The sequence below is a fragment of the Muscardinus avellanarius genome, assembly GCF_963383645.1.
Source record: "Muscardinus avellanarius genome assembly, chromosome: 2".
Classification (NCBI taxonomy): domain Eukaryota; kingdom Metazoa; phylum Chordata; class Mammalia; order Rodentia; family Gliridae; genus Muscardinus; species Muscardinus avellanarius.
Genome location: NC_137787.1, coordinates 47512553 through 47526041, shown reverse-complemented (window position 1 = coordinate 47526041; position 13489 = coordinate 47512553). Strand labels below are relative to the sequence as shown.

The following is a 13489-nucleotide window of genomic DNA, read 5'->3' as shown; positions in this document are numbered from 1 at the left end:
TACGTAGCTTCTCTGTTCAGCAGACTGAGGTTTCTTCTACAATGTTCCTATTGTCCTATTGTCTGGTGTTTGTTTTGTGGTTGGTGTGTGTGTGTGTGTGTGTGTGTGTGTGTGTGTGTGATGGGGGATTGAACCTCAAGGGGTATTCTTTTAGCTATACCCTCAGCTCTATTTTATTTTTATTCTTTGAAATAGGGCCTTGCTAGGTTGGTGAGAATGTCACTACTTGCTGAGGCTGCCCTCAAACCTGAGATACTGTTTCAGCCTCCCACTTACTGGGATTGCAAGCATTCACGACCACTCCTGGCCCCACTTTGTTTCATGATAATCATTATTCATAATGTGTTAAAATTATTTTAGTGTCTTGTAGCTGGGACTTTGTTTTTTTACTTTTATATTCCCTCACTTTTTTTTTTTTTTTTTTTTGGATGGTACTGGGGTTCCTGAAACCCTTCTACCTCTGGGCTACACTCCTGGACCTATTTTATACTTTTATTTTGAACGATCCTCCTGTCTCCACCTCCCAAACATGGGGATTACAAGCGTGCGCCACCATGCCCGGCATTTCCTCACTTTTAATGTGGAATCTAGTACAAAATAGATGTTCAGTAAATATTTATTGAACACATTCAAAATGAGTTTCACCAGTATTTACTTACTTACTTGCTTATTTACTAAGGAGATCTTCCACTAAGCTATACCTCCAGCCCATTTTATTTGTTTTTTATTTTTATTTTGAAACAAGGTCTCACTAAGTTGTCAAGGCTGACCTAGAATCTATGATATTTCTCTCTCAGCCTCCCAAATACCAGGATTATGGTAGTGGGCCACGATTCCCTGCTTTTTCCAAAATTGTTAATTTATCCAGAACATTTAATTATTATTATATCAGGTAAACTAAAGGATTAAAAAATACTTGTGATGGCTATCCTTTGTGTCCACTTTTAATTTTAAGTAGCCTACTTCATTAACCTTTAAATGTAGTTAATAAACAGACCACAAATCACACCAATGCCTGTGTTCATGTTTGTATGACTTTGAACCTGACTAAGATGTATAATTACAATGTGCCAAATAAAAGTATTAAACAACACAATATATGTTTAGAATATATATATATATATATGCTGGGGCCAGGCATGGTGGTACACACTTGTAATCCCAGTACTTGGGAGGCTGAGACAGGAGGATCACTGGTTTGTGGCCAGCCCCAGCTACTTAGTGAGGCCTTCTGCAATTTAGTGAGACCTTGTTTCAAAATAAATAGGGCTAGGGTATAGCTCAGAGGTAGAATGCCCCTCAGTTTAAACCCCAGTTCTGCAAAAAGAGAGAGAGAAATATATATACTGAAACTATCCCATATTTTTTTAATTGCATGCAATTTATTTTATACTCTGATTTCATATACCTTATGTTCTTTTACAAATACAGGTCCACCTCTAAAGCAAAATATAGTGAAACGTTGAAATTTAGGATGGAACAACATCCGAATTGCTTTTCTAGCTCTTCTATTTTGCTATCCATTTTTAGACTTATTATTGTGCATTTATCTTTACATAAATACTAGTGAATACAGACTTACTGAGAATTTGGAAGCCTTTAGGTATAAGGATCTGCATAAAGAGATTGAGGTTGGTACTAACAATAACATTTTCAAAAATATTCTGACTGTAGGATTATAACTGTTGATCTTTTTGGACTTTATTATCCTGGGTTTTTTTTCTTTGACTTGAGGACCCCTTTCGCCCCTTTCTTCTAAATGAAAATTGTTTAAAAGACAAGAAAGGAAATTGTTTAAATGACAAGGATAAAATAATTTTGTTTTGTGAACTTACTAATGCATTTTTCAGAAACTTAATTTTAGGAGACTTCGTGTTAAGGTAAGGCCTTGCTTTTAAAGTATTGCTGTCTTTGACTAGAGAAGAGAGAAATGTTGGAAGGTAAAAAGGGTGAGAGGTTTAGAGCCAAGCAAATTGGAGTAACATTGGTTTCATAAGTCTTGGTTCTATCTCTGTTTCTTTGAGCAAATTAACTTCTTTGAGTTACCATTTCCTCATCTTTAAAATTAGATAATAATACCTATCAGAAATGATTGTGAAAATAAACAGTACTTTCTAGGTACCTAGCATGCAATAAGTTCTTCATAAATCATAATCCAATCTGCTTAGTACCAATAAATCTCTAGGAATAGGTAATTGTCTCTTTGTTATCCTACATATTGAATAGTTTTTCTTATTCAATAATTGTAATATTATCTCAGTTTTCCTAAGAAGATTACTCTTTGAGATTTTAAAAAAAGTAATTTGTAGATGGCTTAGATCAATAAACATAGTCATTATTGTCACCTTATCCAGAAAAGCACATCCATTCTCTCCTCTTCATATATGCACTAGAGAACAACATGAGTCCATTCACTTCACCTTTTACTTTATTATACACAACGTAATTAGAACTTCTTGCTTTCATAGGTACTTGGCCATGTTAAGGATTTCCTTTGGCCAGAATCCTGAGGTCCACTTCTTTCTTTCTCCCCTTTCTCTTTTCTCATAAACTTCTACATTTTTTAGACTTTACAGAAGTAACTGTAGAATCTTTCAGAAGCAAGTCAGTGTAATTGGTTGGCAAAGTGGCTAAAAATCTCAGACATGTGGAATGGGAAGTATGATTTTATATCTCCCTTTTATCAGCTTGATTCATTGAAAACTTTTTTTTTTAATGCAGGTACAGGGTGCTGCCTGAAAATTCATTTTCTTTTTTTCGTATCCTACAAGAGCTCTTTGAGACCTTCCTTCACAGTCCTTTTAAATACTTAAATCACTGCCTTTTCACTTTTCCATGAATGATCTTACGAAAATAAAAAATAAAAGAAAAAGAACAAAGATGAAATTTTATTAACATTAATTTGAGTACAACCCAAATTGTCAGTGTTGCCCTTTCTTTCCTTGCTGTTTCCTGTCAAGAGTGTCACATTTCTCCTTCCAGTCACTACCTTGTCTACACTTCATAGTTAGACTTCCTGAGACATGTCTGGGCATACTTTTTTATACCTTCCTGGTGATCACTACTCAAATCAGTGAAATTTGGCTGTGTTTACTGCTCTAGAACAGTTCTCACCTTCCTGATTGCTGAATCCAGTAATGACATCATTATTCTTGCCTTGCTCTCTATCTTGGGTGTATATAACTACTTTCTATTTAAAAACAACTTTCAGCTAGGCGTGGTGATGTACACCTGTGATCACAGTACTTGGGAGGCGGAGACAGGAGGATCTCAGGTTCAAGGACAGCCTCAAAGAGTAGTGAGGCTCTCTTCAATTAGTGAGACCCTGTTTAAAAATAAAAAATAGGGACTTCCGGGAAGATGGCGACCGAGAAAAGCGGGGCTTAAGAGTCCCGCTAACAACCAATCTCCATTACCACAAAAAGAGCGCCTTTCATAGCCAGAAAGCACCATCACCAGAAAAACAAAAAAAACCACCAGGCTCCAGAGAGAAAGCGGACTGAGAACAGAGCTCAGGGCCACAGAGGAGACACACACGCCCGAGGACGCGGCAGCAGCGCCATACTGCCGGCGGCAGCGGCGAACTCAACGGATGGCTACAGCAAGCCAGGTGAGCCGCTGCGGAACAGCCAGGCGGGATCTTTCGGCGCAGACAGCATTTAAAGCTCCCAGTGGCTGAGCTCAGCACACGCTGCAGGGATTCAGAGTGGAAATCAAAACCAGAGAAGAAAAAATACGCCAGCCTCATGGCCGAGGGCGTGGCAGAGGCGCCATATTGCCACCGGCGGCGGCAGCAGCAGTGAATTCACCGAGTCCAGTACAGCTACATCTGCGTACTCAAGAACAGTGAGTCAAATTGCGGGCCACAGAGGAGAAATCGCAGTATTGGGCCTCCTGGGACTTGACCCAGTGAGGGAGTGGTGGTGGCAGAGATATCACACCATAGGAGAACGTGCAACCTGGCACCCCCCATAGCTTAAAGCAGCCTCTATCGACTCCCTGGGTCGGAGACTCTGTGATACAACCCAGTAAAGGAGTAGGGGTCTGAGATAATACAGACTCGAGATCCAGAGCACCTTAAGTGAAGCCATAGTGACCCAAGGGAAGAACCCAGAGAAGGCACAAACCTCCGAAATCATGGGAAAGAGGAATAACACTGGAGTAATGAATGTGCACAACCCCACAACATCAGAACCTGATAAAACAGAAAATCAGAAATTTCTAGAAGATCAAATCAGGAAAATAACTGTAGAAATAATAGAGGTGCTTCGAAAAGAACTCAGAGAGAGCCAAAAAGAGATAAAGGATGCAATTAATGAAGTAAAGGCCTCAATTCAAAGCACAAACAACTGATTAGACCACATGGGGAACAGAATCTTGCTCTTAGAAGATGAGCAATCCAAAAATGAATGCATAGTTTCTAATCTAGAAAAAAATATCCAACAGCAGGAATCTGACATTGAAGAAATATGGGCCCATCTTAAGAGAGCTAACCTAAGAATAATTGGAATAGAGGAAGGAAAAGAAAGTGATACCAAAGGGATCAACAATCTCTTCAAGGAAGTAATAGCAGAATATTTTCCAAATATAGAGCAAGAGGTTGATACACAGATCCAGGAAACTTATAGAACTCCCTTTAGACAGGATCGGAGAAGAGGATCCCCACGCCATATAATTGTCAAAATGACCAATGTGGAAGCCAAGCAGAGAATCTTAAAGGCAACAAAAACAAAGGGCCAAGTGACATTCAGAGGCAAACCAATTAGAATCACTCCAGACTTCCCAAACCAAGTCATGAGAGCCAGAAGGGCTTGGAGTAACATATTCCAAACTCTGAAAGAAAACAACTTCCAGCCAAAAATTTCCTATCCAGCAAAACTTTCTATCAAATTAGATGGAGAAATAAGAAGCTTCCATGACAAACAGAAACTGAAGGAATTTATGTCTTCAAAACCAGAGCTAGAGAAAATACTCAAAGAGATTAACTACAAAGAAGAAATAGGTAACACTCACCAGAACCAGAGAAACAAGAGTTTCCATCCAACAGACAACTAAGATTGGTTATCTGTGGAGATTCATTATTTATGTTAGTCTTTTACCTATCTCTAAGTTGTATTGTTTGCCTTTATTGTTGTTAATTTTTAGGATTTCTAGTTGGAATATTAATATACCTTCAGATATAGCATCTGGAAATATTTTATCCAATTCTATTAGTAACTTTTAACTCTGTTTACATTGTCTTTGGATATACAATATTTTCTTTTATTTTTTATGGAGTTTGTATATTCTTCTGTTGCCTGTGCCATTGAAATCATATCCAAGAAATCACTGCCAATTTCAATGTTGTGAGGTTTTATGACCCAGATTTTCTCCTAAAAGTTTATAGTCTTAAGATTAATATTTAGGTCTTTTATCTATTTTGAGTTAATACTTGTATATGGGATTAGATAAGGGTCCAATTTTATTCTTTTCCATGTAATTATTATTTTTCAACAATATTTAGTTAAAAGATTATTATTTCCACCACCAAATGTTCGTGGAAACCTTGTCAAAAATAACTTGACAATATAGGGAAGAATTTAGCTCTAGGCTTGTATTTAACTCCAATGGTCTATATATCTGCCTTTAGAACAGTACTACACTGTTTCAATTATTGTAGCTTTATATGGTTTGAAATCAGAAAATATATATCTGCTAGCTTTGTTCTTTTTCAAGATCGTTTTGGGTATCTAGAATTCATATTCCATATTAGGATAGATTTTTTTCTGAAAAATAAATATTTAAATATATGATAGTTTCACCTAAAAAACAGAAAAAAATATGCTCTAGTAAGAAAGAAAGCAAAAAGAAATATTGAAATGCTATCTTTAAATCATCAAACGCTTGGTATCAGACAAATGAAACTGTTATGTGAGATTATCATTTTTAATTTTGGATAAATTGCTATAATACTAGATGTCAACCACTAAGCCAAGCATGGGAAGGAGGGATGGGGAGAGAATGGGGTGGGGATCGGGTGGGGGCTGAATGGGCGATGTGTGCATGTATGTCTACAAAAGTTTGTATCCCACTATGATGTATGAATACAGTGCACCAATAAAATAAAATTTAAAAAAAATAAATAAAAAATAGGGTTGGGGGTGTAGCTTGGAGGTAGAATGCCCTTGGGTTCTACCCCAGTACCGCAAAAGGAAACAAAAACCAACTTTGTTATTCTGTGTCCCACACTTTCCTTCTGCTCTTTCTGTCTCTGTGGCCAGTCTTTTTGGATTCCCCTTGCTTCCTTAGCTAGTTCCTTGAATGTCAATATTGATTTAAGGTACTGGGGATGGAACCCAGGGGCATTCTACCTCTGAGCTACACCCTTAGCCCTTTTTTTTTTTTTTTTTTTTTTTTTTTTGTGTGTGTGTGGTGCTGGGGATCAAACCTAGGGGCCATCTCTGAGAGACATCCCCAGCCCTATTTTTTATTCTTTATTGTGAAATAGGGTCTCACTGACTTGCAAAGGGCCTCACTAAGTAGTTGAGGCTGGCTTCGTACCTGCACAATCCTCCTGTCTCAGCCTCCCAAATGCTGGGATTACAAGTGTGTGCCACCACTCCAAGCTTTAGCCCTATTTTATTATTCTTTATTTTGAAAAAAGGTCTCCCTAAGTTGCAGATGGCCTCACTAAATAGCTGAGGCTAGCCGAGAACTTTGATCCTCCTGTCTCAGCCTCCCAAGTACTGGGATTACAAGTATTCACCACCACGCCCAGCTCAATACTGATTTTTTTTCTCCTAGGCCCTTTGTATGTTTTCATCAGGACTTAAGAGGTGTTAAGTGAATATTTGTTGAATAAAAGAATAGTTTCTACACTGATGATTTCTCAAGGGATTTGACTATATTTGGACCTTTTTAACTGAAGAAATTGTAGTATGTCAAACTTGACCTCACACTTCACAGCCAGACTTTGTTCTAGTCTCTCTGGACCATGATTCTGTTAATCTCTCCTACTATACACATAGTTTAAAAAAATGCTTATTATTCAGCATTTCTGTCTGTGTTATTCAGGAAACTATAAGTTCTCTGTATTTTAAATATAATTACAAGGATATTTTTAAAGCATATGCTGTTTTTAAAATTTTTACCTCTTTGTAGAAATCCTGCATTGCTGTTTATCCTGGATTAAAAAGTGCCATTATACTTGGAGTAACACTGCACTGTCAAATATATAGATGCAAGTAAATATTCTGAAGTTTGGAAAGAGAGAAAAAACTTAATATTTAATGGAATTTTTGTGCTAGACTTGATATGCATGCTTGTGTATGTTACATAGTTTCATTTTCTAATGACTGAGAAAGAAATGGCTGTCTTGTAGGGAGAAGAGTGAGGTTTAGGGGAAGCTGAGTAGATTGTACAGCTCGTAAAACTCAGGACCAGAGTTTGTTCTGTCAGATGTTATAGCTCATGAGTCTCTTTTAAATGATTTTGAAAATATAAGGTAAAACCAGGCATAGTGGTGCATGCTTGTAATCCCACTTCTTAGGAGGCTGAGACAGGAGGATTGCGGTTCATGGTTAGCCTCGGGTATTTAGTGAGGCCCTAGTGAGACCCTGTTTCAAAATAAAAGAGTAAAATAGGGCTGGAGGTGTAGCTCAGAGGTAGAATGCCCAGGTTCCATTCTCATTACCACCCAAAGAAACACACACACACACACACACACACACACACACACACACACGCGGTGAGGAAGAATGCTAAATGTAGAAATAAATACAGTTAAGAAACTAAGTTTAGTAACTCTAAATTGTGTTAAAGTTGTCTATGTCATTTTGTTCCTAGGCTGTTATTTGGCAGAAAACTAGAGTGTCAGACCACAAAATGGCTCTTATGTCGGTTCTGGGGACTGCTGTCATGAGCAACATGGAATCCTTTCAGTACCACTCTGAAGAATCACAGGTATACAATGAAATGTTCTTTTCTAATGAAGGTATTAAATTATTTCCCTTTGGTGATGGATAGTAAGAGGTTTGCCCTTTAACATTTTAATTGAATATGTTGTAAGGTATCAAAGAAAGCTCACCTCCTTCCCTAGCCCTGTTTTCTTTTTATCTTTTGTGTTTGTTGATTGCATTTATTTTTTTAAAAATAATTTTTCAGCCGGGCCTGGTGGCCCATGTTTTTAATCCCCATGCTTGGTAGGCTGAAAAATAGGTCTGGGAGTATATCCCGGAGGGACAGAGAAAGCCCCTGAGTTCCATGGACCCCAATAAAAATTTTTTTTTCAAATTTTTTTCCTGAGGTATAGACAGAAATTTATTTAAGAAAGTGGGGAATACACATTCAAGGGAGAATGCAGTCTACCCCAAGAATGACAAAAACCAGTGATTCTTAATATAGAATCGTGTCTACTATTTATATTATAAAATAATTGAGCTTGCTTATCTCTGTGTTCCCTTCTCCATGCTTGTTTACTGAAATTTCCTTTCTTTGATGATTTGGTTTAGACAGGGCTTTTTGATTACCTGTTTTACTTATTGCTGTTCCTCCATACTTACTTGCTTTTTTCCTTTTTCGATCTTGTAAGCAATACTTTTTTTATTATCAAGCTCAATAACATAGTTTCATAAGACACCTTTTATTTATTTATTTTCTGTGTTGGGGATCAAACATAGGACCTTGTGTATGCTGGGCAAGTGTGCCACCGGTGAGCTACATCCCCAGCCCTGTTACTCTGTTTAAGTCTTTTGTCTCTTGTCTGAAGATTAATTCCAAAGTTTGAAAACTTATATGGAGTATACATTTTTATAACTATAAGTAATTTTTATTACAAAGCCCAATTTTGTGGTAAGATTATATTAAGAATCCAGTGTTATGACTCTTGCCATGTAAATAAGAATATTCTGACTGTTCTGATTAAATAAAATCTCTCTTATATTCCCATCAGTTTCTCAAACTTTATCATGTTCCTCTTTGCTTAATACATGGACTACCTTATATAGATTTTTTTTTTTTTTTTTTTTTTTTTTTGCTATTTCAGAGGTTTGCAATTTTTTTAAGTGAAGATTTTTCATCAGGTCAGCAATAAAATGAACTCTTTTTTAGTCACTCTACTATAGTAGCTGGTAATCCATTGCAGTGTTGTGTGTGTGTGTGTGTGTGTGTGTGTGTGTGTGTGTGTATGTGTGTGTGTGTGTTCATGTGTTTGTTTGGTACTAGGGATTGAGCCCAGGAGTATTCAACACTCTGAGCTATACCCCCAGTCACATTTTATTTTTTATTTTGAAACAGAGTGTAGTAGGTTACTGAGGGCCTCCCTAATTTGCTGAGACTTCAATGTATCTTGTGTGTGTGTGTGTGTGTTACTGGGAGTGGAACCCAGGGGCTTTTCTACCTCTGGGCTATGCTCCCAGACCTATTTTATATTTTATTTGGAGACAGGATCTCACTAAGTTGCTGAGAGTCTCACTAAATATTAGTTGAGGCTGGCTTCAAACCTGTCAGCCTCCCAAGCACTGGTATTATAAGCATGCACCATCATGCCCGCCTTCAGTATATCTTTTTGAAGTCAGTGGTCTTAGAACCCACTTAGTTTTTAATTACTTGCTTTTTAAGCCTTCTGTACAGCTCTAACACTGACATTTCTTTTTATCAGTACACTGGTTGTTGCCAATATTTCTTATATCTCAAGTCATCATCTTTTTTGATTCATCTTTAGCTCCCATAGAAAGGGAACACAGGAGAAAAATTTTCATATCTGAGGATAAATTTATTTTGCACTTTCTCTGTTGATAGTGTTGTAGTCATGGAACTCTAGATTGAAATAACTTTCCTTTAGAACTTTGAAGATGTTGAGTATCTTTAACCATCCTTTGTTGCTGATAGGGAAATCAATGCATGCCATTTTCTTCTGTCTAAATTTATTTTCTTCTATCTGAAAATTCTTAGGATCTTTCCTCTTTGTTCTTAAATTTTACAAGGATCTGTATAGGTATGTCTTTTATTATTTATTATTGTGTTGAACACTTATAGTAGACCTTCTAAATCTGAAGATTGGTTTCTTAGTCGTGGTTATATACTTGCCTCCATTATCGTTTTTTTCTGTTTATTTATTTATTTATTTATTTATTTATTTATTTATATTTTTTGTGGTGCTGGGGATTGACTCCAGGGGCATTCTGCCTCTGAGTTATACTCCCCAGCTTGTTTTTTATTCTTTACTTTGAAATTGAGTCTTGGTAAGTTGCAAAGGGTCTCACTAAGTAGCTGAGGCAGGCTGAAAACCTGGATCTTCCTGTCTCAGCCTCCCAAATACTGGTATCACAGGCATGCACCACCACACCTGGCTTGTTTTTCTGTTTTTTTAAGAGAACTCATTATTGATTAGGACCTCTTATTTTTCTCTCTTTTTTTTTTTCTATAAACTTTAGGAGATCTCATTGACTATATTTTTAACTCTATTATTGAATTTTTTTAGCTGGGCATGGTAGTGTACACCTGTAATCCCAGTACTTAGGAGGCTGAGACAGAAGAATCTCAGGATCAAGATCAGCCTCAGCAACTTAGCAAAACCTTTGGCAACTCAGTGAGGCCCTGTTTCAAAATGTGTGTGTGTGTGTGTGTGTGTGTGTGTGTGTGTGTGTGTGTACACATAAATACACAAACAGGCTGGGGGTGTATCTTGGTAGAATGCTTCTAGGTTCATTTCTGAATACCAAACCAAAAAAAAATTTTTTTTTTTACAATGAACATTAGTTTCTAAGAGCATTTTTATTTTATTGCTCTTTTGTAGCCATTTTTATGGGTCCAAATTCTTGAATCTATTTAAAGATAGTAAGGCTTTGTTTTTAAAGTATTAGATCCTTTAAAAATATTTTATTCATTAGGAAATAGTTTTTGTTTTATCAGTTTTTTCCCCCTCCAATCCTCTGTTTGTCTCTCCTTGTCTTTCCCCAGAAGGAGGAAATCTAATTGGGAACATGGTATTTGTGATTGGCTTACTGACTGTCGGGCTCCCCTTGTGTGTCCTGTAATCAAGTACTGTAAGGGGGTGAGGGCTTACTCTACACACACACACTGTACCCTACTCACCTCCCTGGTTCTTCTCAAATAGGAAATTAATTACATTGTTCTTCATTCATCAGTCCATCCATCCTCTTTTCTCTTTCTGCATGTCTTTTTTTTCCCTAGCACAAAGATAGGTTACATGTAACTGGTTTATGATACATCACGGTTTTTTGGTTTTAAGAGAAGAGTACACTCACCTGTTGTGTGTCTCCTCGTTTTAAGCCTGTAAGCTGTTGAGTTCTTTGCTTACGGTAACTAACGTGAGATGTTTAGGGTACATCTCAATTCCTCTGGATTTCTGTAGCTTCGGGGACTTTGTCACCTATGTGTCTTCATGCCCTAGGTACTCCAGCAGTCTTAATGTGGTCTACACACTAGCAGTGTTAGAGTTACTGGGAAGATTCTTAGAAATTAAGGATCCAGGCCCTGTGCCGGGTCTAATGAATCAGAATCTGCACTTTTGCAAGGTGCTTGGGTGCACATTGAAGTGTGGAGAACACCATCCTTGGTCACCTCTGATTTTCTGTGTGGATGTGTGTGGAACAGTCACTTGAGTCTGTTTTGTAGTTGGGAACTTTTTTTCTCCAGTGTGTTTTGAGATACGTTGCCAGATCTGTGCTTGCCTGCTGATTTTTTATTTTCCCTTGAGATAGAATTACATAAAAATTCCTGGTGACCCATCATAGGTACCAGAGTTTATCTTGCACATTTTTGTAGTTCTTTTTGCATGGAGGAGTGGAAGAAATTGAAAAGCAGTTCAATTAGTATCATTCTATAAGCTGACAATAATAATTAAACTTTTGAGTGACTGGTGAAAGTAATCATAAGACTGAATCTCTCCTATTCTTGCATGGTGTGTCTAAACATATATATATAATATATATATTATATATATATACACACATATATGTTTATTTTATATATTATATATGTTTATATAAATTATATATTATTTATTTATTTATTGCCTCCAGCTACCCGTTACCATGCCATTGTCTCTAGGCTTGTAGAGACTTGTCTTCTATTAAAGTTGCTTGAGCCCCTTGTCATCCCTGGCCAAGAGCAACTCTAGGTTATTTTCTAACTACTAGTAGCTGTCCCCTCTCACCCCTGTTCTGTCCCTATTACATATCTTTAAGTTGTGAAACTTGTCTACCCAAGTACATTCACTAGACTGGGATGACAGTTGCATTGGCCATTGGAAATGTTGGTTACTAAGAATCTTTGTATATCTTCCCTTAATGTGAAGGTACAGTTTTTATCTGAAGGGACCTCCCATGGGAAGGATTTCTTTATTCCTGACAGTGGTCTCAGTGAGCCTCTACTGTGGCAGCTCTTGTTAGGCATTTTCCAGCATGGCTTTGTTGACTTGATGGAGCCCCTCTTGTTTTCCTTCTTGATGTATATCGTCCTTTTGATATTTTTGTTTCTGCATTATGCCATACTCAGTGCTGTCTTATTTTTATTTCCCACACCATTTATTTTTTTCCAGGATTCAGGATTTACTTAATTTCACATTCTTTTCTATACTCAATTTGTAGCTACAAATCCTGATTTATTTACCTTCTGTTTTTTAATGGTTGCTATTTTTCTTTACCTTCTAAAAACTATGTTACACACACTAAATTCAAAATCTTTTCCATTTTACTCTATCATTTCTATTGTCCTGAAAATTCTCTCATTCTTTGCTGTTTCATATACTTTGAACTTTTAATTTTTGCAAAATCATTTTAAATTCAGGTCTATTTTTGTTGTTCCATTTTCCTCTCTCCACTTTCCTTTCCTTTACCATAGTTTAGCAGATACCTCCTTTCCCAGCCCCAGTTCAGAATCAAGTATTAGCTTAGTAGTCCATGCCTCTTATCCTGCCAGGATTTTGCAGACTCCTTCTCCTAGCCAGCTTGGCTTAGCCTTGTTCTGGGTTTTAGAGTTGTCTCTGTTTTTTCCTGTGACCCTGGAGAACAGCTCCAAACAGTGGTCACGGTATTTTTAAGTTTTTTTTTTTTTTTTTCCATTCAATGGAGGTGCTATTTGAGCTTCCTGTTTCAAATGGAAAGACTGATTTCCATCCTCTGCCTTGTTCAGAATATTTTCTGTCCTTATTTTCATGCCAGAATTTAATTTTCAAAGGACACATCTTGTTTGTAGTCCTAGCGTACACAAGGCTTTTGCCTTTATCCATCATTCTCTGCTACATGGTTTGCAACCATAACATCTTTGTTTGTCTTGTGTTTATATGGGTAGGTCTTTTGAAATTATTTTAAAACTTGGTTTCATCACTGCTAAGTAGTTTGCAATTGGGATGGAGGAGAAATAAATTCCCACCGAAACTTGTTTCACTATTTTTACCAGAATATTTAGATTTATTACTTTGAAATGTAACTCTGGAAGATTAGGGTTAGGAGACCAGTTAAGGTTAATTATGGTAGAGAAGAGGAAA

General features: G+C 37.0%; 1 protein-coding gene across 1 annotated transcript in view; it reads left to right on the top strand.

Moving 5' to 3' along the window:
• The window catches only part of PMS1 (PMS1 homolog 1, mismatch repair system component), a gene marked incomplete at its 3' end in the record, with an annotated part of 75469 nt that overhangs the window by 38069 nt on the left and 23911 nt on the right, over positions 1-13489 (top strand). Inside the window, exon 5 of the mRNA XM_080689620.1 lies at positions 7825-7941. Within this exon, the coding sequence (XP_080545746.1) occupies positions 7825-7941 (117 nt within the window). The remainder of the gene's footprint in view (positions 1-7824; positions 7942-13489) is intronic.